The following is a 25,435-nucleotide window of genomic DNA, read 5'->3' as shown; positions in this document are numbered from 1 at the left end:
ACTTAGAAATTGTACCTTTGTGTTTCTCTCCTAAGAATATATTCCTTTGGCCTTACTGTGTGTGAGTGACCTCTCTCCTTCCCCCTCCCCTCTCTCTCATTTTAGTGTTTGATAATTCTGTCTTCTTTGCCTATGTATGGTGTATTCAAGTGTTTATCTTTGGGAGGGTTGAGAGGAAAGGTACAGAATTCAAGGGGAAAGTGTCCAGTGGAGCTCACTGGACACTGATGAAAGTATACTATACAACTGATGGGTGGAGACAGGAGGGAGGAACTGGAACAGAGTGAGGGAAGGGAAGACACCGTTGTACTCATTACCTGACTCATGAAATTGTAGTTCCTCCGTACATCACCTCTATAATAACAATTAAGTAAATGAATACAAAAGAAAGAAATAGCATATTGTACAAGAGGTACAATATGAATGCTGAAAGAGAACTAAGCAAGCTATCCATTCTGAAGCACAGCTTGTGAGCTTGTGAGAGGTAAAAATATGCCCAGATGATAGAGGGCTTTGTAGACTTAATATAGTAGGAAATAACTATTAAAATTATGCTCTTGAGATAATGTTTACACACCAAAAAATTAATTTTAGGAAGATTACTTATGTACTGATATGCAGGAATGAAATGGAGTTTGGAGACACAAGAACTGAGAAGAACAGCAACAAGCCGGGCTTGTGTCACAGTGGCTTTATGGGTGGTGGTAACAAGACATTTTTATTTAATTGAAAATAGTCCTACAGACTGCAGAGATGGGATCCATTTGCATAGATATGGCAGTTAAATGCATGAAAATGGAAGAAATAAAGGAGGGGATAAAATTATGTAAAGGAAATAAAGCATAAAATCTGAAATGATAGAGTGTTGAAATACATCTGTGTAGACAAAGAAATGAATGGCAAAAGAGGAAGTCAGAAGGCCAAGAATAGAAGCTTGAAAACACCTAAGAGTTCAGAGGAGAATATTCAAAAATCCTGAGGATGAGAGAGTATCACCCTATTATACAGAGGGAAAAGCTGAGGCTGGGTGACTTATGTAAGATCCTGAAGCATTTATGACTCAACCTAAGTTCTTTCAAGCTCTGCACGGTTTCCTCCATTGTGTCTCTGCACTTCCCAGTCTCTAAGAACCAACAACTAGAAGGAAGTGTATATGCACTTCCAGTCACTTTTTATAGTACCAAGGATTTATGTGGGAACCTAGAATTTTAAAGGAAAAGAGATCTTGGATAAGACAAGAAAACCAAAGCTGAGCCAGCATACACTAGGACTAAAATGATACCACTGGTAGATATCTACTGAATAATGAATTTATTGCTTGTGCCTACTGCATGGGCAGCAAGAGCAGGTGGGTTGGGGGATGTAGTATAGGTATAGATGGCAGAATGAGAAGGCGAATTGATTCCCTACATTCAGCTTTGATCTGCTATGCAGAGCCTGATATTTTGGAACTGCTTTCACTTTCAAGATATTCCTCAAAAGGTGAGCTACCTGTCTACTTTACCTTCCTCTCACCCTAGAAGTGAGAATATGAAGGAAGTGGATCATCAAGTGTTTCATCTAAGGCATCATGTCTACAAAAGCATGATTTTACTTGGTTGGTGGAAGTATTCTGTGCCATAAAAAGCAGATGAATCACAGTGAGAAAAAGTAAAAGCAATCCACTTAGCAGAATCGTAACTCTCAACTTCTAGAAAGGTTTGCTGCCAAACCATACCTATTAAATTTTGACAAAGCTGATTGCCAGCAAGGAGTGAGCATCCAAAAGGTTTAGGATTACTTCTCAGGAACAGCAAGTCAAGAAGTCTGTTGCATTTGCAGAATTATCTTTCCCTCTGCTCATGCCTTCTTTGTAGAAATGATAGATAGGCAAGACAGACAAGATTTGTCCTTAAGCACCTGCTGCCTTTTTCTCCTTGTCTGACCAAGTGTTATTCTCTGTTCCTTCCTGCTGATAACTGATTTTCTATTATTTCCCCTCCCAATTATGGCTGATTTCTTTTCAGATTTAATGGCAAGAATACCCTCCAGCTGGGATTCCACAGAAAACAAAAATGTGGTTTCTATCATAGGGTCATGATTCCAAAAGACTTTATCAAAATCCCTTCTGCTTTTCCACTGTTCCTGGGAGAAAGCAGCTGAGGATTTAAAACTTGCCTGAAGCTGGGCACTGGTGGCTCATGCCTGTAATCCTAGCTACTCAGGAGGCTGAGATCTGAGGATCACAGTTCAAAGCCAGCCTGGGTAGGAAAGTCCTTGAAACTCTTATCTCCAATAAACCACTGGAAAAACTGGAAGTGGTGCTGTAGCTCAAGTGGTAGAGCACTAGCCTTGAGCTGAAATGCTGAGGGACAGCACTCAGGCCCAGAGTTCAAGCCCCACAACCAACTAAAAAAAACTTGCCTGATTAACTCAGGGACATGAGGGTTTGGCATGCTGGTATAGTGAAGGTCACCTACCGTGGCTGGTTGGCTTTAGGCTTCAGAAACACACTTCTAAGAGTACTCTGAAAGGCATAATGACTTCATAAAAGAAAATGTACTTGGCAGAAAACAGAAGGAATGACCACTGTCAATTTTCTTATCTCAGAGTGCCAAGTACATCATTATGCTGGGAGAATAAAGGAAGTGGTTATTTGTACATTATGCAAGCTGATTCCGAGTGCACTTTGTTCTTCCAAAAACCTGGAGGTTAGAAACAAAAACATTTGTACCAGAAATGCTGCTGCTCCTTAATCCCAAAGCCTCTTATTTTCTAATCTCCTCATTCCTTTTTAGAAACATACCAACATTGAAAGTACTGTAATAGCTCTCAATTATATCCAGTGAAATAATAGCAAGACAAGGTAATTTTGTGAGTAGCAAGATCCAAAGCATTCCATTAAGGTCAGAAGATGTTGAACTGTCATCACAGCTATTTAAGTCAAATACTAGCCAATATTATGGACCAGAAAACATTGATAAATAGAATAATCTTTGTACTATAGAAGGCCTATTCCTCTTGGAATGTAAATGGCTGAGCTGTTTCTAAATGCGTCTATATACACATCAATTTTAGAGTTGTATAGATATCTGATACTTGGAGGCATTGGACAAGAAAGAGAAATGCTGTTGAATAAATAGTCATCCACTTAAGGTACACGAACTTTTGATCACCATGTTAATTTTTGTTACTTAAGTTATGTATTACTGTAACAAATGACATAAGGTGGGCACTTTATCAAATGAAGAGGTTTATTTGGCTCACAATTCTAGTGGCTATAAGGTCAAAATGGCATGATCCATTGTTATAACAAAAGCCCCCTGGCATGGAATAGAAATAGAAAGGGAAATGGTCACATTATAAGGAGTCACGTACATGGAGTTTCCTTGCTTTGTAATAGTCTGCTTGTAAGAACTAGAGTTAGCCAGGCACTGGTGGCTCATGCCATAATCCTAACTACTTAAGAAGCTGATATCTGAGGATTGTGATTCACAGCCAGTAGTAAACTTTGTGAGACTCTTATCTCCAATTAACCAGCAAAAAGCTAGAAGTGGAGCTGTGGTTCAAGTGATAGAGTGGTGGGATCCATGAGCTTGAAAAAGGTTAGAGACAGTGCCCAGGCCCCAACTTTAAACCCTAGTACTGGCAAGGAAGAAGGAGAAGGAAGGAAGGAAGGAAGGAAGGAAGGAAGGAAGGAAGGAAGGAAGGAAGGAAGGAAGGAAGGAAGGGAGGAAGAAAGGAAGGAAGGAAGGGAGGAAGGGAGGGACGGAGGGAGGGAGGGAGGGGGAGGGAGGGAGGAAGGAAATGGAGAGGAAGAAAGAAAGGAAGAAGGAGGGAAGGAAGGAAGGAAGGAAAAGAAAGAAAAGGAAAGAAATGGAGATTGAAGAAAGAAAAAAGAAAAGAAAGAAAGAGGAAGGAAGGTAGGAAAAGAGGAAAGAAATGGAGAAAGTGAGAGAAAGGAAAGGAGAAAGGAAGAAAGAGAAAGAAGGAAGGAAAAGAAAAAAGAATGAAATGGAGAAAGGAAGGAAGGGGAAGAAAGAGAAAGAAAGGAAGAAAGAGAAGAACAAGCTAACCAGCATTTCACAAGAAAGTAGAGCCTGTGGCTCAAGTGGAGAGTGCTAGCCTGGAGTACAAAAGCTCAAGGACAGTGCCCAGGCCCAGAGTTCAAGCCCCAGGACTAGCACAAAAAAAAAAAAGAAGAAAAGAAAGAAAGAAAAAGAAAAAAGAACCACATAATTCCCTTCTGAGGGCAAAACCTTCAATAACCTAATTACCTTCCACTAGGAGCACATTTAAACCATACCCAAGCCACAGCAATCATCTTTACTTTTCAATCTTTCAGATTATCCAGAAGTCTCCTCTTCCCTGGCTGTGGAAACAGAAACGTAGCAGTTTTCATGTTTCCTGTGTCTCTCAGACAGGTCAGTATTCTGAAGGTTTGTTAAGTGCCATCTAGACTGTTAAGAAGAAGCTTTGAGGGAGCAGAACTGGAAAAGAATTAAATCTTCATTCCGGTGAGCGAGGTGTTAAAATCTTCACTCTTATTGCACACATAAGCAGAAGTTCTATACATAATTTCTCTGTGCAGGTACTGAAAAAGATGCCTTTATTCCTTACAAATTCACACTTACATCATTTGTGCTAAAGTACCCCAGGGGAGCCCCCAACAGCCAAACATTCTGTTCAAGTTATTTACTTTCATATTGTGAATTATAAACTTTGTCATGGTGCATTCCAGGTCTCTGAAATGATCTAGATTACAAATAATTCTTTTTGCCTGACTCCATTATATCAGTAATAACCTACTTACCTACTAACAGGCAAAAAGCACCCTTCCTATATTCCAACCTTCCTGAATTGCTACTAATTGGTAATCAGTGACAAGTAGTTCTATGCATAGATTCTCTCTGACCTAGTGATCAGCCAAACAGCCTTCTCTTTTCAACACATACAAGTAAACAAATCCAGTGAAATTCTGTTTTAAAAGAAGATTTTTCATTATAGAAATAGCATGAGGTACAAAATGCTGATCTGACAAGGCTTCTAATTCTTTTCCCATGAGAAAGATAACAATGATTAGGCAGCCTATGAATCTGTTTATGGGTTCTCAGGTCTTTAATTCTTTCCCTTACTATTCTGTACTGTATACAAGTATAGCCAATGCCTAAGACCTTGTGTATGCCAGCCCTACTGTACTTTGTGTATGTTATGTCATTACTCCTTACAGCAACTGTGTGAATTTTACTATTCCCATTTTACTTACAAGAAAATTAAAGTGCAGAGAAGTGTTAGGCCCAAGGTTTCACAACTTACCCAAGGTTTCACAACTGGTTACTTTCAACCCAGGACTGACTTCAAAATCATGCGATTTCCACTGGGGCACTACTTTGAAAAAAGCCTGTCTTGGGCCAGGTGCTAGTGGCTCATGTCTGTAATTCTAGCTAATCAGTAGGCTGAGATCATAGTATTGTGGTTTGAAGCCAGCCCAGGCAGAAAAATCTGTGAGACAATTAACCACCAAAAATTTTTGGAGTGGAGCTGTAGCTCAAGTGGTAGATGGTAGCCTTCAGAAGAAAAAGCTATGGAGCAATGCCCAAGCCCCGAGTTCAAGTCCCAGTACTAATACACACACACACACACACACACACACACGTTGGACTACTTACTCTATAGTTTCATATAATCAAAGGTCATAGGAGGGATAATGTCTATTTTCTTATCTAAAATCTTGATGAATGTTTGATATGTAGGTAAGAAAACAGTTTGTATGCTAGTGATATCTAGAATAAAATCATTTGTGGTGCTCACCTCTCTCATTTCTTTTTTAGCATTTTGCTAAGGCTATTCCATGAACTACTAGTATTTTGACATGCTAACAAATATTAAAGGAAAAAAGTTATCTAGTGAAAAAAATTTAAAGGAAACACTTTACAAACAAAATCAGAGCATTGTCCTTTGTGTAGGAATTGTCAGGGCTTTCCATGTGTTACTGGGTTTTATGACTCATCAATAGGAGGTTGTAATAGCCCTTTGACCTGATCTGACATTAGATTCTTTAAACAGATAATAAGGCTTTGCCCTTTACTACAGTACTTGTTATAATAGTTTTTAATATGCTAGGAAATATTATGAACCCTCCAAAGCAGAAGAAGTTTATATGACCATGAGCCCCCTTTTTTTTAAACAACTTAAATGAAGATTGAAGCATGAAATACATTTTATATGCTCTCTGTATAAGCAAAATTGCCTTTATGTAATGCTTTTTCCAGAACACATTGTCCAAATAAATTAGCTGATTGGTTTTGTGGGAACAATGAAGTTAGAATAGGAAAAATATTTTAAGACATATCAAGACAAAGACTTTTGAATGTCTATCACTACAGTGATAAGCTTAAAATCTCCAAAGTGAAAACAACTTGAATATATATCAATAGAAAAAGAGTTGGATACATTATGCATGTCCAAACTATTTGATACTTTATACATATTTTCCTTTGAAAGTGTTCTTAATTTAAAAAAAGATGGAGAATAAAATGAATATCCATATGGGTTTTTTTCTTACATTATTGTTGCTTTAAGACCCATAGCTTTGAAATACTTGAGTGTTTATAACTTAGAATTAGTAAATGCTAACTTTTTTCATTTTGACTCAAATTTTTGTATATAAAAAGAAATTATTTCCATAATTTTTACACAAAAATGCCGGATCTAGATGATGTTTTCTTCAAAATGAAAAAGCAATGCTGTAAAATTTAAAAAAAAAAAACATTTACAAGATATACAGCATGCAAAATTTAACATCCTTAATTTAGGAAGCCCTTGCAAATCAGTAAGCCAAAGAAAAACACAGCAGCTAGAAAATGGGCAAAAGATGTGGAGACACAAAGGATAAAATTAACTTAAAATGAAGAGTAAATATGAAATTGTTCAACTTCACTGAAAAGAAATACAAATTAAAATAATGTAAAATAGCAATTTTGTTTATTAAATCAGCCAGTTTTTACAAATTACAGTATTTAGTGTTGGCAAAGGCATATTGAAATAAATATTCTTTTTTTTTTTTTTTTTTTGGTCAGTCGTGGGGCTTGAACTCTGGGCCTGGGCGCTGTCCCTCAGCTTTTCAGCTCAAGGCGAGTGCTCTACCACTTGAGCTACAGCGCCACTTCCGGTTTTCTGGTGGTTTATTGGAGATAGGAGTCTCACGGTCTCTCCTGCCCGGGCTGGCTTTGAACCACGATCCTCAGATCTCAGCCTCCTGAGTAGCTAGGATTACAGGCATGAGCCACCAGCGCCCGGCTGAAATAAATATTCTTATGCATTGCTGATAAAAGTTTAAATCTATACATCATTTTTAGAGCAATGTGGTGACATTATAAAAGCCTTAAAATGTTCTTACAATTTTACCTGATAACTAATTCCACTTTAAGAATGTATCCTAATGAAACATCAGAGCTATATAACTATAGCTATAGAACTTCTATTATAGAATTATTCTATCAGTTTTTAGAATATCACAAAATCTAAACCAACTAAATATCTAGCAGTGAGAGTTTGTGATTGAATTGTGATTAAATATTGCATAACTATGATAATTATATGGAAGAATAATTGGTAGTAATAATTAATTGGGTTATGTGAAAAGATCATATGAATGCAATTTGATTTGATTATTTCTGGTGCCAGAGATTGAACCCAGAGTCCCTTACATTCTGTCCCCTGAGCTATATTCTGCTCAATAACCAATCTACCCAGCCCTAAATTTGAAAGTACTTTTATTGAAATACAATTCACACATTCTATCATTTGGTCACAATGTGGGTTTTTATTTTAGTATATTCACAGGTCTGCACAGCCATAGCTAAAATCAATTATAGAACATTTTTATCTTCCACAAAAGAATTTCTCCATATATATTTATGTAAGTATATATGCAATATATAGATATTGTGTATATACATACATATATACATACATACACACACACACACACACACACACACACACACACACACACACATAAAATCTCCAGTCACTGCTCATTACTCACATTCCAATGCTTAGGCAATCACTAATCACTTTTTTGGGTTGCGTTTTGTGTTTTTTGTTTTCTTTTCTTTTGGTGTTGTTTCTTTGAAACAAAGTCTCACTATGTAGCCCAGGCTGGCCTCAAACTTGTAATCCTCTAGCCTCAGCCTCCCAAGTGCTAGCATGCCCAACTCATTAATCTACTTTCAATCACTATGCATTTACCTACTCTTGACATTTTATGTAAATTGAATCATACATTCTGTGGTATTTGGGGAGAAATATCTAAGTCAAATATCTGATGAAAGACACACACACATATATATATATATATAAACAACTAAACTTGAATATATAAACAACTAAAGGGTTTTTAAGAACATATCATCAAAGAAGCTATGCAAATGATAAATAAGCACAAAAATGATGCACAGAATCACTGGCTATTATGAAAATATAAATTAAAACGATAAAGAGAATCCATTACACCCATACAAGTATGGTTAAAAAATTTAAAACCTGTGACAGTACCAAGTGGTAACAAGGATGTGGAACAATTGGGACATTTCAATTGGAAATGCAAAGTAGTAAAGATGGAAAAATCAGACAAAAAAGAAAAAGAAAGAAAATCAGTTTGGCAATTTCTTACAAAGTTAAACATCATGGATACTGCATGGCTTTCTTGGGGAGACATAAAGAATAGTGTGTCCCTAGACTGGAATAGTACCAGTAGCCCAAAGAATAACACATACACGGTCAGCTTGGGGAGGAAAACCAGTTTAGTAGGGGTTTCTTTTTTTTTTTTTAATTTAATTTTATTTTATTTGAGAACATACTGTACAGAGGGGTTACAATTACATGGGCAGGATAATGCATACATTTCCTACCAAGCATTGCAGCCTCCTCCTTTGTTTACCCTTCACCTCCCTTCCCAGCCTCCCCCCTCCCCCCCACCCAATCATACCCACCCTCCCCCCACCCCCACACCGACATTGTAAAGCTGGTTTTGACATGACATTTTGTACTTCTCATTGTTGCAACAGGTCCACCTGAATCCTTAAACGACTTGTTTGTCCCCATCTCCTCCACATGTTATACTGACATCAAATATAGTGAAAGCGGGGGTTACACTGTGGGGGAGGGACATACAAAGCAACAAAGAAATAACCTTATAAATGCGTTAGAAACACATGCATGAAAGAAACAAAAACATTAAAATACATATTTGAGGGTTCGTTTTCCTAACATCACATTCTCTGACTTTTTCCGCTTGACTCATACCTATACTAGATATTGCAAATAAGGGAAACCATGGGACCTACGTTTCTTTGGGCCTGGCTTACTTCACTAAATATAATTTTTTCCAAGCCTTTCCATTTCCTAACAAATGGGGCAATGTCATTCTTTCTGATGGAGGCATAGAATTCCATTGTGTATATATACCACATTTTCTTGATCCATTCGTCTACTGAGGAGTAGGGGTTTCTTACAGAGCAGTGGAATACAAAGGAATGCATATAGCCAAAGACACACAAGTTGTCGCAACCCCACCCTTTAGGGTCCTATTTTGTATGTCTCTAGGTCTTTATCTCAGTTTAGAATACCACTTAGTGTCGAAACAGCAGAAGTGCTAGGTGCCTGTGGCTCATGCCTGTAATCCTAGGAGGCTGAGATTTGAGGATCATGGTTCGAAGAGAGTCAGGACAGAAAACTCTATGAGACTCTTATTTCCAATTAACCACCAAAAAAACCCCCCAGAAATGGAGCTTTGGCTCAAGTGGTAGAGTGCCAGCTTTGAGTACAAAAGCTCAGGGACAGCGCCCAGGCCCCTGAGTTCAAGCCTCAGGACTAACTGGAACTAAATAAATAAGCACACAAATACATAAATCCTCCAAACAAAAAACAGCACCATATATATATAATGCACATATACGTATTTTATATATATTATACATATATATCAGCAGAAGTAACTACAAGCTCAAGTACCAGAAGGCAACTCTTAGAAAATTCTATGTTTATGCTTACTCTATCTTGCCCTTCTCAGTGATTCTGCTGGTCCTGGCAAACACAATCTGACTTTGGGAAGAATGGCTTGCTTTGCTTGGTCTAGCACATACAATAGTTAAATGGTGACTTCTTACAAAAAGGAATTAACGCTAGCTGGGATTTGGAGGACTTAGTCTCACTATACTCACTATAAACAAACTGTACTGCTAGGCAACAAGAAAGAATGAACTATCAATACTTGAAACAACATAGATGAATATCAGACACATTATGCCAAGTAAAAAGTATGGGCTGCATAGTGTATGATTCCGTTTGTATGACATTTTGGAAAAGTCAAAACTCGAGAGAGAAGAAGCCTCAGCAGTTGCCAGGGTACTGAATGAGGGAAAACTCTGCATTTTCTCTGTGATGACAGTTACAAGATTCTATGCAACTGTGAAAACTCACACAACTGTGCACCAAATCAAATTTAATTTTGACTGCAGTGACTGTAATTAAAAAATTAGCCCAGTGTGGATGGCTCACACTTATAATCCTGGCTACTCAGAAGGCTGAGACCTGAGGATCACAGTTCCAAACCAGCTCAGGAAGAAAAGTCTGTGAGTCTTATATCTAATTAACCAGCAAAAATCCAGAAGTGGAACTGTGGCTCAAGTGGTAGAGTTACCAGCCTTGATTGAAAAATCTGAGGGATAGTGCACAGGACCTGAATTCAAGCTCCAGTACTGGCATACAAAAAAATTAAAAGGAAAAGAAGACTTTTCTCATGTGTCAATCAATTTTGTGTGTGCCTGTACTGGGGTTTGAACTCAGGGTCTTGAATTGTTAGGCAAACACTCTTCCACTTGCCTCTGTCTACCAGCAGAAATCTCCTTGAAACAGTGCTTTCCCAAACTCTGCTAGAGTTCTACATGAAAATGATCATCATATAAATCTACTCCTCAAAGAATCTCTCTGTATATATATATATATATACATATATATATAATATACTAATTAATATAATATATAATATATTATATATACTATAATATATAGTATATATAATATATATACATGTGTATACATATGTGTATGTATATGCTGATAACCACAGTGTATGCATCTCCAGCCCCAAACTGTCTCCTAAGCTCCAGACCTGAATGAACTATCAAATGCATTTTACTTCTGTTCTCTAATAAAATATCCATTTCGTAGTCAGGCATGGTGGCTCGTGGTTGTAATTCTATATACTTGGGACGTGGAGCTTGAGAGGATTGCAGTTCAAGGCCAGCCTAGGAAAAAAGTGCATGAGACCCCATCTTCCTATCTTGACTAGTAAAAAGCTTGGAGTAGTAACATAAGCCTGTCATCTCAGCTATGTAGAAAACATAAATAGGAGGTTCATCTCAAAAAGAACCAAAAAGAACATAGGCCCTGAGTTCAGTCCCTAGCGCTATCTGTCTACCTGTCGACTGTCTGTCTGCATATAGATTGATTGATATGTTGGTACATATATTCTGTTTTGCTTTCTACCTATATTCCATCTAATTAATTGCCAAACAATGTATTTCATTCTAGTTACCATGACCCCATGATCATGCGTCAGTTGTATTACTTCAATAGCCTCTTAACTGGTCTCCCTGTCTCCAATTTTGTCCTCCTTTTCCAGTCAGTCTCCATATTGCAACCAAAATGAATAATGTTACATTTCTTAGGGTAGTGCAACTCCTTGTGGTTTGCAAGTCCTTTCATGATCCAGCCCCTACTCCTCTCTCCAACCTCATCTTAATTATTGTCAAATCTGAAGTTTCCTATCAGTCCTATCCCCATAAGTTTGAACCACACTCTCCTTTTAGCCTCTAAAAGGAGGCTAAAACATGCCTCTCCTGTTTTCCATACTGGGATGCTTCCTCAACAACCTCCCATTCATTGACCCAGCCCCCTTCACCTGGCTGGATAATATATATATATATATGATTTATACATCATGTATTTGGGTACCACTGACTAATCCTCACAACTGAGTGCTAAATTCCTCTGGGCACTATCTTAAAACTGTTACAAGGTACTTTCATTCTGTGTTGTACTTGTTTATTTTCTCTTCTCTCTCTACACTGTATTGTAAGTTCCTTAAGGGTGGTCATCATTCTTGTTCACATTTTAGTAACAGCCCCTAGCAACAGGCTTGGCACTTGTAAGTATTCTGTAACTATTTCTTGGATGAATGGATGAGGAAGGGAGAGGAAAAACAGTATGTGAGATATTCCATCATTATTTTTCTTTATCTCTTTTGATCTTCCAAGTATTCTATGATAATATCTTTCAGAATTAATTTTAAAATCTTCTAATAAGCTTGTAATCCCAGCACTGAGGAAGCTGAGAGAAAGGAAGACTATGTTCAAGGCCAGCCTGGACTGTGAGGCAAAATTTTGTCTCAAAAAGAAATATATGAAGCATACTCAAAACAGTGAAAGAGAAAACAACTATGAAGAAAATGAAAATAACTCATAATTCTACCACCTGAGGATACTTTCCAAAATTTTTATGACTCTATTTTTTAAACTTTGACATATTATGTTCTGTTTTAAATTCTGCTTTTTTCAGTAACACCAAAATTTTTACTGTTTTGTCAAGAAACTATTTAACTTTTCTCTGCTGTCCAACATTAAGATTTTAGGTAGATTTCACTATTATGAAAAAGGCTATGAGCAATATAATTGAATAGATGTACCTTCCTCATTTCAAACCACTTTGGAAGGATAGAATCCTAGAAGCACAATTACTACTATGAACATGTGTGTGTGTGTGTGTGTGCGTGTGTGTGTGTGTTCATGTGTGTTGGTCCTAGGGCTTGAACTCAGAGCCTGGACACTGTCTTTGAGAGTTTGCCCTCAAGGCTAGTGCTCTACAACTTGAGCCACAGCTCCAATTCCAGTTTTCCAATGGTTAATTGGAGAAAAGAGTCTCAAGGGCTTTTCTGCCCAGGCTGGCTTTGAACTGTGATCCTCAGATCTCAGCCTTTCGAATAATTAGGATTACAGGCATGAGCCACTGGTATCAATTTATGAGCTTTTTAAAGACTCCATGTATAGGTCTGAATTGATTTTCAGAAAGTTTGTGCCAATAATAGCTACCTGAGTACTTTCTTATATTCTATTCCTTTTATATAGACTTTATTTCATCTGCTTTACAGATTAGAAAACTAAGGTATATTGACATGATTTGCCCAGAATCATTGAGATAACAAGTATCAAAGCTAGAATTCAAATTCAGAAACATTGTTTCATAGCTTCATGTTATTTCCATGTAGATTTCAAAAGTAAATATTTTAATTATCCAATTATATATTTATTAAAGAAAATGCAGGAAATATACATTGAAAGTAGAAAAAATAACGAATTACCCAAGTCCATCATTTCCAACCAGGTTAGTGAATTTCCTCAACCTTTTTTTCCAGATATGACTTTGAGACTAAAAGTAACTATCATATTGTATATATGGTTGCATTCTTCCCTTTGCACATTTTCAATACTGTTCCATAATTGTCATAGACATCATTTTAACAATTGCATATTATTGTAAAGTGAGTGTTAAAACTGTTCACCTCACCTGTGAATTTCTTCTTTTCATTCCCAGGACCCACCATCTCCCATGAGGCTTTCAGAGTTCAGTGTTGGGAACCATTCTAATCCTCAAAATCAGTCACCACGTTGGAGTGATTGCTTCACAATTTGAAAGCATTCCATCTAATACTTGCAGTGCAGATGTTTCAGGACGTTACAAATTAATTTGCTGAATGAACCCCAGTTTGGCATTAATTACTTCAAGTTAGCTTTTTTTTTCCATTCTTGCCCGCACCAATCCATGAAAAGCCTAAGTGTAAAATGTCTATCTTTACATTCATCCTGTCAGGTAAAAGGGAACTCAAAAGACTACCTTGGAGGGGGGGGTCTTTAGTTCCCCTCAAAAGACTATTAGTCATATCTGCAGGGTCTGTTAGGTATTGAGGAGAATCAGTGTATATTTGCTGCTTGTGTGCATGTGCATTCATAAACATGTATATGTGCAGCATCGCTATCCAACATTCTGCTGTAATGTCATGAAAATCAAGGTTGAAACAAATGGCAGCTTTTATTTAATCATGCTTTCCCAAATAGCAATTTAGATATTTGCCGAGCTTTGAACTATCTTGTACCAAGTATCTAAAAGTTGAGAAGTACATTCAAATCACTATGATCAAAGTCCTCCAACTGAGAAGTGAACAGCAGTTATGTAAACCCTGTTCTCTGCCATCGACATTCCTGAACACACCATAGCTAATAGAAAAGACCTGATTAGACCAGATTTCCTCCTTACTCATCATGATTTATTTCTGGACTATCTAGCTTTATTTTTGCCTTTATAAATTACATTCAGGATTAAAGGTTTATAGTAATAAACCTAAGTTATTGGGCCATCACTTTTGTAAAGGCATTTAAAGGTGATTTTCAGGTTTAATTACAATACTGTTAAAAAAGGGTAAAGTTTCACAACTGACATTAGACTGAGGATCAGCTAATGAATGATCTCTGTTTTCCCCGCAGGGGTTAATGTACAGATAGTGAAAACTGAACATTAATGCAAGTTCTTTTTTAAGCTTCAGTGGTAGCTCAGCCATTAAGATAGTTTATATCCATTTCCCCATTTATTTATAATCAGCCTTTCTTTCAATCCTAGTGCCTGAATCAATGAGTATGGACACTAATGCTGCTTCTTTATAGTAATAATACCTAACAGTATTGATGCTTTTCATTTTTCAACCAGGACTCTAGTGCCCAGCTGCTGGCACTCTTGACAGAGATCAGTGGGAGTTAGAGACATTTTACAGATATCAAAGAATTGAGCTGCTAGAGGGATGGTTAGGTTTACTAATTACTCTCCAAAAAAATCTCTTGGAGCAAAAATGAATTTCTTGCCACAAATAAATCAGTGTTGGGGCTCCAGTACAACTAAGATGGTAAGCAATCCAGGTACTTAAAACAATAGCAAAACCTTCATTTGGGCCCCCTAGGTAATTCTGACCAACATGAGGCATTTAACGTAAAGTAAATGTATTATGGTCAGCATGTTTCTCATAAGAAAAGAGTAGACATGCCTAAATCTAATAAGGACAGGGGACAGGGACAGTTTCTCAAAGTCAAAAGCTGAGGAACAGTCCAGAAGACTATGCACATTGGATTTCATGATGAAATCTTACTTATTCAGATGGGAAGATGATTTTCCTCTTCCATTCATCTTTTAACACACGTCTCTTGTTTAGATTTCCCTTGAAAGTTTATTTGGCCATCCACATGGTTTTATAATGGACAAGCTTTGCCATCTATTCCTATTAAAATGTACCATCTTCTAAATGGGGGTACATTCCTTACTCCACAGCCAGTGGGGCTCAGGTCTTCCCCTTTCCCACCCATCATCTGCCAAGTATTTAGGCAGAACAGCTGCTACAATCAGGAAGGCATCGAGAACTTCTCTGATGCATACCGTGCACCAGCATTCAGCTCTGATGGAAATCAGGTCACAAATGACAGTGTCAGAAAACTACAGGGAATCCCCTAGAAAGAGAGACTCAGGGGAGCTGTATTGCAAAGGTGATTGTTCAGAATCTTATAGACTTGTGCTGTCTATAAATGACCAAATAAATCAGGCTTGCACCCGGGAGCTTGGAGAAAAACTCTGTTTCTCTATGAGTACTTTGAGCCCACAAGTTTCCAGACTGATAATATCCCTACCCCTTGATCATTTGAGTTTTGACTATTGTACCTAATTATGGGTCAAGAAGACAGTAAGACTGGCACCCCCTGCCCTGGCTCCTTTGCTTCCTTTTCCCTGGAGCCTTGCCTAACAACCCCTGTGGGATCTCATTCCCCCAAATTTTGGTACTCTTCTTCCTAAGTGCAAAATAGAGATACTTATTGTTAAGATCCTACAGCTGAAAGGTGCTATGTAACTCCTAGTGCTCTTATATGTCTTTAATTGCAGGACTGGAATGAAAAGTTTAACCATAGCAGTATTTCTAAGCAAACTAATATGCTCCATTCGTTCTTCCATATTCTCACTACTGATCTTTTTTATTTTTCCTTACCAAGTCTAGAGTATTTTGTTAAATGTTCTTCTGTTTGTTCCAACAATATCCTTGGGAAAAGACAGAGATTATTTTTTCCCATGGCAAAGGTAAAAGAGATGAAGTGCTCTCCAAAAGCACAGAGATGTAGTTCCGTTGCTACATCCAGTAAACTGTGGAGTGATATGGCTTCCTAGTACTAGAATTACCATGGCATAACTTAGAGTACTGACAGCAATTGGGACAGGATGACATCTCCAAAGTCCCTCTGAGTCCAAAATCTTGAAGTATGCAATTTATACAACTCTCATTTTCTAATACAATAGGTGCCTCTTTAACCCCTTCACTAACCCCAGGTGATACAAATGTTCCACATTATATGGCATCAGCCAGTGCTATAATTTGTTATGGCATGCATAGAGCCCAATTTCGGGGCTGTTTTTCACCAATGAAAAGTATGTATTTCACCGTGTTCATGCCAAGTTGCACAAAGTAAAGACATTGAAGTGGAAGGAGGTTTAAGCACAAGCCCAGCAAGTATGTTTTAAGAATATTAACTAGTGGGCACTGGTGGTTCATATAATCTATAATCCTAGCTACTCAGGAGGCTGAGATCTGAGGATTGTGGTTCAAAGCCAGCCCAGGCAGGAGAAAGTCTGTGAGACTCTTATCTGCAATAAACCGCCAGAAAACCAGAAGTGGCGCTGTGGCTCAAGTTGTAGAACACTAGCCTTGAGCTGAAGAGCCCAGGCCTGGAGTTCAAGGCCCACAACTGAAAAAACAAATGTTGACTATGCATTGCTGTAATGTGCACCTCAAATTGAATAAGGCCTTAATTCACAGGAATATAACCAAGTCTAGCCCTTTGACCTCTCATCATATATACCTGTGCAAGTGCACATGAGGACACACACACACACACACACACACACACACACACTCTTCCCAAAGCTGGCTGCCAAGTCATCACACCAAATATAGAGACATGATTCTCTCTCTTCTTAAAAAAAAAAAAGTTCAATAGTCACAGCAAGCAGAGAACATTCCATTTATACATTCTAAAATTTCTGCTGTCAGAGTGGCTAAAGAGACTCAGTTGATGCAAAAGATATATACTGTGTAGAGGGACAGAGGCCATGTAAGAAGATTGTCAGACCCTTCCACAAGTCTCATGTTCTCAGAAAATTCATGAGTTCCATCCAATCAATAGGAAATGGTTGACAATGTATGGTCCATCTGCCTTTCTTTAGCCTTAGCTGTCAGGTACCATATTATATTGCAGCCTTTTGCATGTGGGTGTTACATAAAATACTAAAATGAATGGGTGGCTCGTAATAGCATGCAATCCGTGAATTACTTTCCCAAAAGGGCTAGGGCTGTGTCCTGCACGGTGTTCAAAAATCATTAAATGTGTATTCTTTGGAGCAGCCTTGTAGACAGCCATCCACAAAACGAGTTAAAACAGACAGGAAAAAGATTCTTGGTAGGCAATAGTGTTAAAGTAAAAAAAAAAAAAAGAGAGAGAGATAAGATGCATTCAACGAATAATTGCTTTCACCCTGCTGGCTAAATCAGCAAGGAATGCAGCAGGAAAGCTGGGACTGGGTGTTAGTAATATATGAAATGTGTTGGAGAGCCAGAAAAAGAAAGACACTGGGGACCTCAGCAGTTAAGCTCAAGTTGCCAATTTGCAACAAATCCTTTTTTCCATCAATCTGCTCAAAGTGATTGTCTGTAGTATTCTTAAAACTCTGTGTCTTGCTGCAGAAATACTGACAAATGCTGGCCAGCTTTTATCTTCCTATGTCCTTTATTAAAAGTATATGCATAAAAATGGTGGTTTCTTTGTTCTGTTGTGATCTTGTGAAACAACATTGATAAAGGCTAAAGTTTCAGCTCACTCTGAAGCAAGTTTCTATACATCTCATTTCATGGGGTAGAGTGGAGTTTATTCACTCCAACGTTGACTGGTATGTGGTATCCCCTGAAATATCTCATCTTCTGAACACTCCCACCCACATGTGCAGGATTCCTCTCAGATGTTCCAAGAATGTGAGTTGGGAAATTAGCAGCAATGGCTTGCAGATAGAGACCAGTCTAGGAGCAATGAATAATGTGCAGTCTTCTGCTTGGCTGCACATGTCTTTTGTCTTTTACTGTGATAAGAAAAGAGAAAAAGAAGAAACTTGTTTTTATGTGTGACAGGAAATCTGGTTTCCTTCTCTTGTACTGAAAATTGCATGAACTAGTCTCTCCAGAAGCATGGCACCTGAAATAAAAAAGAATACAGTGGTCCTGAGAAAAGAGCATAGGTGGGCTGGAAGTGTGGCTCAGTGGTATAGCACCTGCCTAGCAAGTGCAAGGCCCTGAGTTCAAAACCCAGTACTTCAAATGACAAAAGGAGGAAGAGGAGCCCAGTGGGCACTGGTGGCTCACACCTGTAATCCTCGTTACTCAGAAGGCTGAAATCTAAGGATCAAGGTTCAAATCTAGCCTGGGCAGAAAAGGTCTTGCAACTCTTATCTCCAATTAACCCACAAAAAGAAACACATGGAGGTGTTGAGCACTAATTTTGAGCAAAAATGCCAAGTGAGAGAACAAGACCCTTAGTTCAAGCCCTAGTGCTGGCACAAAGAGAGAGAGGAGAGGGGTAAACATAGCAGCTCACTTAATCCTAAATCATACATTGCCTTCTGAAAAATATTTAAAGAAACTTGCAAGTAAGTTTCCCTTCAGTCAGTAGATGAATCATTTGCACAAAAAGTTATTGAGGGCTGAGAAGGTGGCTCAGTGGTAGACTGCTTGCCTCGCATGCATGAGGTCCTAAGTTCGATTCCTCAGCACCACATAAGCAGAAAAGGCTGGAAGTGGCATTGTGGCTCTAGTGGTAGAGTGCTAGCCTTGAGCTGAAGAGCTCAAGGACAGCACCCAGGCTCAGAATTCAGGCCCCATGACTGGCAAAAATAAAAATAAAAAAGTTATTGACTGAAAGAATAACAAAAGCCCATTCCCACTGACCAAACAAGAAGGGAAAAGTCATTGAAAATGCAGAGTATTGAAAGGTGAGGTTTGAAACTGTCAGTGGTAACTGACTAAATAATAATGGAGAGAGAATTGGAATCACTTGGGAGAGGCTCTACTTAACACCAACCCCTAAGTCTTATTCCAGATAAGCTTTTTTTAAGTACTCATTTTGTGCTAGGTAAAATCTGCAAGTATCTCTGTGGGAAATCCCTTTCATGTATCCCATTGCATCAGCCAGAAATACCTCTCATTTTATAACAAAAAATGTAAAAACAATCCTATCATACTAGAAACAAAGGATACCTAATTGCTTTCTTGATATTTTTTTAAAAAGGATAATGGAAATGTTTATGAAAGCCAATCTTATTTGAGTTAAGATTGCCAAGTAAATTTAAAGCATGGGCATGTAAAAAAACTATAGATATAAATAAAGATATATAATGCTTTATGTTGGAACATGTAAACATATTGACATACATTTTTCTTCATGTTATAAGCAACAGAACTTTTCAAATTTAATTTTCTCACCATATGCAATGACATTGAAAAACTAGTCAGTTTCTCTTTGAATATTAAAATATTCCTTCTCACACAGTAACATGTCTCAGTGTTTAGACTACCAACTCTAGAGAAGTGGAAATTTTATGGGAAAAAAAGTGCATTTGAAGCAAACTTTTTTTAGGAAAATATCTTAAGATGTTTACAGGTTTGAAAGAAATTTTCTTCATAAATCTTAATTGCAGAACTCAAATCAATTTCACAGATTTGCACAGTATCAGAACCAGATCCTGACTGTTGGCAAACTCTAAACCTTACTGTATTCTGGCTACTCAGGAAGCTGAGGTCTGAGGATCATTGTTTGAAGCCAGACTGGGCAAGAAAATATGTAACACTCTTTATCTCCAATTACTCACTAAAATGCCAGAAGTGGAGCAGTGGCTCAAGTGGTAGAGTGCCAGCCTTGAGTGAAAAAAGCTAAGTGAGCATGAGGACCTGAGTTCAAGCCCCAATACTGGCCTGCAGCGCGTGCACGCTCACGCACGCGCACACACACACTGTAGCAGATAAATTAGTGGAAATAAACAATTTGCTGCATAAGGAAAACAAAAGTTTTGCTATTTGAACATTAAAGAATGTAGGTAAGCAGCCAGTCAAAAATGCTGTTATTCATCCATACACACTACCCTGGACAAGAAGCAATTGTTAGATTAATGTGGTACAGAGACCCAATACAAATGTAAACCAGGAGTTTCTTCTAAATCACAGAGGTACCAGGTCTACCTGGTTCTGAGAGTTGAGAGCTCTTTGAGATATGAAGTCATCAAGGGGGAATACCGGGGAAACAAGCCAAAATGAGGTAGGAAACATCAATAGTTTAACCGCTTTTCTACCTGATAATCATTTCCTCTCATTTTTGAGATCCTCTATTTTCTAGCTCAGTATTGTCAAACTATGAAAATTGATTTAGTCAGGCATGGTGGGACATGCCATCGAGCCCTTGGGAGGCTGAGGCAGGAGGATCACCAGATAGAGCTCATCTTGGCTTTAAAAAACTTGAATTTCGTTGTGAATGACCCAAAGATAATTTCAGATTTGTGATCACTCTATTGTTTCTGTCTGATTATTATAACACAACCATTTAGAGTATGTTTGTTTTTGGTTTTTAAGATGGAATCTCAGGTCTATGTTGCCCAGACTGGTCTCCAACTCTTGAGCTCAAGTGTTCCACTCCAAACTGCCAAGTACTGGGATTACAGATATACACTACCATGCCCAGCTGAAGCACCTCTTGCTAAACATTAATTATAAATGCTTTTATTTTTCATGGACTTACAAAGCTTATTCACCCGTGAGTTTGGGATAACCTCAGTTCAGCCAAGAGTCATCAGAATTTTCCTTTCATATGAGACTATATTAAAAGAATACAGGAGCTGGGAAGGTGGCTCAGTGGTAGAGCTCTTGCCTTGCATGCATGAGGCCCTGGGTTTGATTCCTTAGCACCACATAAGCAAAAAGAAAAAAAAATACAGACACTAGAGTCCTAGTTGATCCATTTTAAATGTATTTACTATATAGAGCCTTTTTATTCCAGCCTAATGTAGCCTTTAAATTTACTTCATAATAATACTACCAAACATTATCGTTTTTGAGAGAAAAAAAATTAGAAGAAAGAAAAGGGGAACAGGAGGGAGGGAGAGAGGGACAAAATTATTTGGTGTTGTGAAAAACCTTAGCTTGGTCATGTACCCCTTTCAAAATCTGGAAAAGGCTATAAACACCCTCCACACAGATGTGCATGTAAACACACACAATTTTACAAGTTCAGGAGGTTTAAAAAGGCTGTAAAATAAATTCCTACCTTCATGCTGTTTTGGTGTTTTGTTTTGTTTTGGTTTGGTTATGGGGCTTGATCTGGGCCTGGGCGCTGTTCCTCAGCTCTTCTTAGCTCAAGGCAAGTACTCTACCACTTGAGCCACAGCACCACTTCTTAAATTCCTATACCCTAGTTGTGAATTTATACTTTTGTGCCTAGAGTAAAACTCAGTGGCAAAGTACATGATTAGATGTAAGAGGTCCTGGGTTCCATCCCCAGCACTACAAGAAAGGAAAGAAGAAAGGGAGGGAGGGAGGGGGGAAAGGAAGGAAGGAAGGATGAAAGGCTGAAAGGAAGGCAGGAAGGCAGGCAGGCATGAAGGAAGGCATGAAGGAAAAAAGGAAGGAAGGAAGGAAGGAGGGAAGGAAAGAAGGGAGGGAGGGAGGGAGGGAGGCAAAGAAAGAAAAGAGCAACTGCTTTAGATTTTGTTCCATCTTTATAGAACTATGAAATCAAGTAAATCAGCTTGGATGTGACCCTGTAGTACATTATCAAACTAAGCTAAAAGTTATCAATTAATGCAAACACTATTACTGAGTTTATTATATTTTCAGAATTTGCTATTTCTGTAATCCTCTACCACATTACCTGAGGCTTTGGAGCAGTTGGATGAGCAGCAGCATGGTCGTTGCTAAGGATATCGGAAAGAGAGATGGGCTATGTACACAGCAGGTGCTATATAAAGTCCTCTCTTCAGACAACAGGGGACCAAATGTTTCTCATCAAATTAAAGGAATCTTAAGATGACAGATCTTGGAATACTTAGCTCATGTCAGTGTTATTTTAAGTGACATTGACATTGGTTTTAAATGTCAGAATGTTTTTAAAAAGAATTTTCTATTATAGGCACTATATATACACATACATATATATATATATATATGTGTATATATATATATATATATATATATATATACATACATACATACATCGATAACCCCTTGTCATTTATTGGCTCTTGGAACTTGTGTGCATACCTAACATTTTAAAAAATGGTTTATGAAGGGCTGGGAAGGTAGCTCAGTGGTAGAGCGCTTGCTTTGCATGCATGAGGCCCTGGGTTTGATTCCTCAGCACCACATAAGTAAAAAGAAAAAAGCCGGAAGTGGCGCTGTGGCTCAAGTGGTAGAGCGCTAGCCTTGAGCTGAAGAGCTGAGGGACAGTGCCCAGACCCAGAGTTCAAGCCCCATGATTGGACCCAAAAAATGGTTTATGAATTAATGCTACATGGCAATGATCCTCTAAGTGGGAGGCTCAAGTAACCATCCAAAATAAAAAGGGAAACTGATCTTGGAGCTCAAAGAGTCTCAGGGTCAGTTCATTTTGCATGTAGCCAGAGTGGAAAAGCCTAAAGACTCATAATAATACGCTACAGGGTTCACAAGGACCTGGCATAGTTAATACCAGGGAAAATTATGCACACACTAAAGGATGCTCTGGATGTGCCCAGCAAACCTTCAAACCAAATTGTATAAGAATCAAATTATTCACAAGTATGAATAATAGTTTAAAACCCATTTAACCTTAAAGAGAAAAAGGGAGGAAGCAAAGACAAAAATAACAATCAGGGATCTAGGTGACATCTTCAAGTTACTATCATTGTCACTGTAGTTCTTCAGTGGAGAGGGTAAATAAATTTACTGAAGAAATAATAGCGAGAAAAAAAAAAAGAAATAATAGCGAAAATAGTGGTATGAGGAGCTCCACAGACACTTCCCCAGAACTGTAGAAAATTATTTTGGTTTTGTTTTTTGGAGAAAAGGAAGTGATCTTTTATTCATTCTTGCCAGGCAAAGTGACGATCGCTTGAAATATTATCTCCGAAAGCTGCAGTCCTTAGAGAGTCAGGGGAGAAGGATTCTTTTTCTTTGGTTTATTTATTTAATATTGCCGGTCCTGGGGCTCGAACTCGAGGCCTGAGTGCTGTCCCTGAGTTTTTGTGCTTAAGCCTAACACTCTACCACTTTAGACACAGCTCCACTTGCATTATCTGGTGGCTAATTGGAGATAAGAGGCCCATGGACTTTCCAGCCCAAGCTGGCTTTGTACTGCAATCCTCAGATCTCAGCCTCCTGAGTATCTTGGACTACAAGTGTAAGCCACTGGCTCCTGGCAAAAAGAGAATGCTTTTTATTTAATAATAATAATAAGCCCAGGAGCAGGGGCTTCTGGATGGAGATGGTAAAGCATGACTTCCAGCTGGACAGTGGTCTTGGGCCTGCTTTTTTTCTTGTTTTAGCATACATTAATTACAAGGGGGATGGCTCACTGTGACATTTCCACACATGTATACAAATATTCAGTTCCCCCCCCCATCACTCTGCCTTAGTTCCTTACCCCTTCCTAAGACAATTTCAACAGGTTTCATTGTTCTATTTCCACATATGCAAACAATCTACTTTGACCGAATTCATCCTCATTCACCCTCCCCTTTTCTAAGCCCAACCACCTCCCACTAGTACTCATTAAAAATATTTTTAAAACAGCCATTTGATGATTGGAAATTTTTTTATGTTGGAAATTGTTCTAAGAGCAAATAAAGAAACAATAATTTCAGGAAAATGGATCCAATTGTACCATTAAAAAAAGTATTCCTAGTATTTGGAACACAGTCTATGTTCTCCATTTGTACTACCTGCACCAGCTTAGCATGATGCACGCTCTACCCCATGCAGGTGCAGCCAAGAACACAATGCTCCCTCTCCCTCCAGTTATGAGTGAAGACTCCAGGATCTGCTCTGGAGAGGGAGGCCACCAACATGGCTGACTCCATCCCTTCAGTTCCCTAGGACAGAAGATCTCTCTTATACAAGAGTGTATCTGATATTTGGGGTATCTTCACCTATCAGCCCATAACTGTGGAGAAGAAGCTGTACCTCAGGCAGGCTCACTGTGAATATCAATGTCCCAATCAGGTCCACACAAACAAGTTTGTCCATGCAACAGAGGCTCCAAGGCAGGAAAGGTGAGTTGAGAAGACCCAAGAATACTCTCCCCAACCAGGAAGCTGTGTTTTCATTCCAGAGCAGTGGTTCACTTTCCCTGAGGACAATTCTGAAGCAGTCCTGAAGATGTTTTGCCCAAGGGAGAGGCTGGCCTCAAGGACAAATTACTCAATGCTTTTCCCAAGAGAAGTCATTTGCAATACCAGCATGGAAAAATTCAAGCCTAAAAATTCCTCTCCTCCTCTCTCCTTCCATTCCCTCCCCTTTTTTCTCTTTCTCTTTTCCCCTTTCTCTTCACTTCTCTTTTTCTCCTCTTCTCTCATCCCCTCCCCTCCTTTCTTCTCTTCTCTTCTCCTTGCTCCTTCTTTACTTTTCTCTCTCCTCTTTCCTCTTTTCTCCCCTGTTTCTTTTCTATTTTCTTATCTTTCTTTCTCCTCCCTTCTCCTCCCCTTGCCTCTCTTCCTCTCCTTTCTCCCCTTATCTCCCCTTACTCCCTTTCTCTTCTCCCTCTCCCCCCCTTCATCCCTCCCTACTCCCCCCCCCCCCCTCTCTGAGTTTTAACTCAGGTACTCATCCTTGCTAGGAAAGCACTTTCTCATTTGAGGTATGTTCTTTGTCATTTTGGTCTAGTTATCTTTCAGATAGGGCCTCTCTTTTGCCTGGGGTCAGCCATGGGCTATAAACCTCCTATTTGTGTCTACCACATAACTGGGATAACAAGTGTGAGACACCACAACTAACTTGTTCTTTGAGATAAAGTTTTTCTGACCTTTTGCCTGGGCTGATCAAGGATCCGCCTCTTTCCACTTTTAAGTAGCTGGGATTACAGGGATGAGCCACTAACCCTTGCCCTTATTTAAAAGAACAGAAGTAGCTGGGCACTGGAGACTCATGCCTATAATCCTAGCTATTTGGGAAACTGAGATCTGAGGATCACGGTTTGAAGCCAGCCCAGACAGGAAAATCCATGAGACACATCTCCAACTAATCACC

General features: G+C 38.6%; 1 protein-coding gene across 2 annotated transcripts in view; it reads left to right on the top strand.

The window, feature by feature from the left end:
• Zdhhc15 (zinc finger DHHC-type palmitoyltransferase 15) overlaps positions 1-16,697 on the top strand; it is a 105,133-nt gene extending 88,436 nt beyond the window's left edge. For both annotated transcript variants that reach the window (XM_042668688.1, XM_042668687.1), the window contains 2 exons: positions 4,325-4,403; positions 13,636-16,697. In XM_042668688.1, coding sequence (XP_042524622.1) covers positions 4,325-4,371 — 47 coding nt within the window. In that variant the 3' untranslated portion in view covers positions 4,372-4,403; positions 13,636-16,697. The remainder of the gene's footprint in view (positions 1-4,324; positions 4,404-13,635) is intronic.
• Positions 16,698-25,435: the final 8,738 nt, after the last annotated feature.

The sequence above is a fragment of the Dipodomys spectabilis genome, unplaced genomic scaffold (assembly GCF_019054845.1).
Source record: "Dipodomys spectabilis isolate Male_0828 unplaced genomic scaffold, ASM1905484v1 ptg000468l, whole genome shotgun sequence".
Lineage (NCBI taxonomy): Eukaryota > Metazoa > Chordata > Mammalia > Rodentia > Heteromyidae > Dipodomys > Dipodomys spectabilis.
This window is presented reverse-complemented; position numbering and strand designations above follow the sequence as displayed.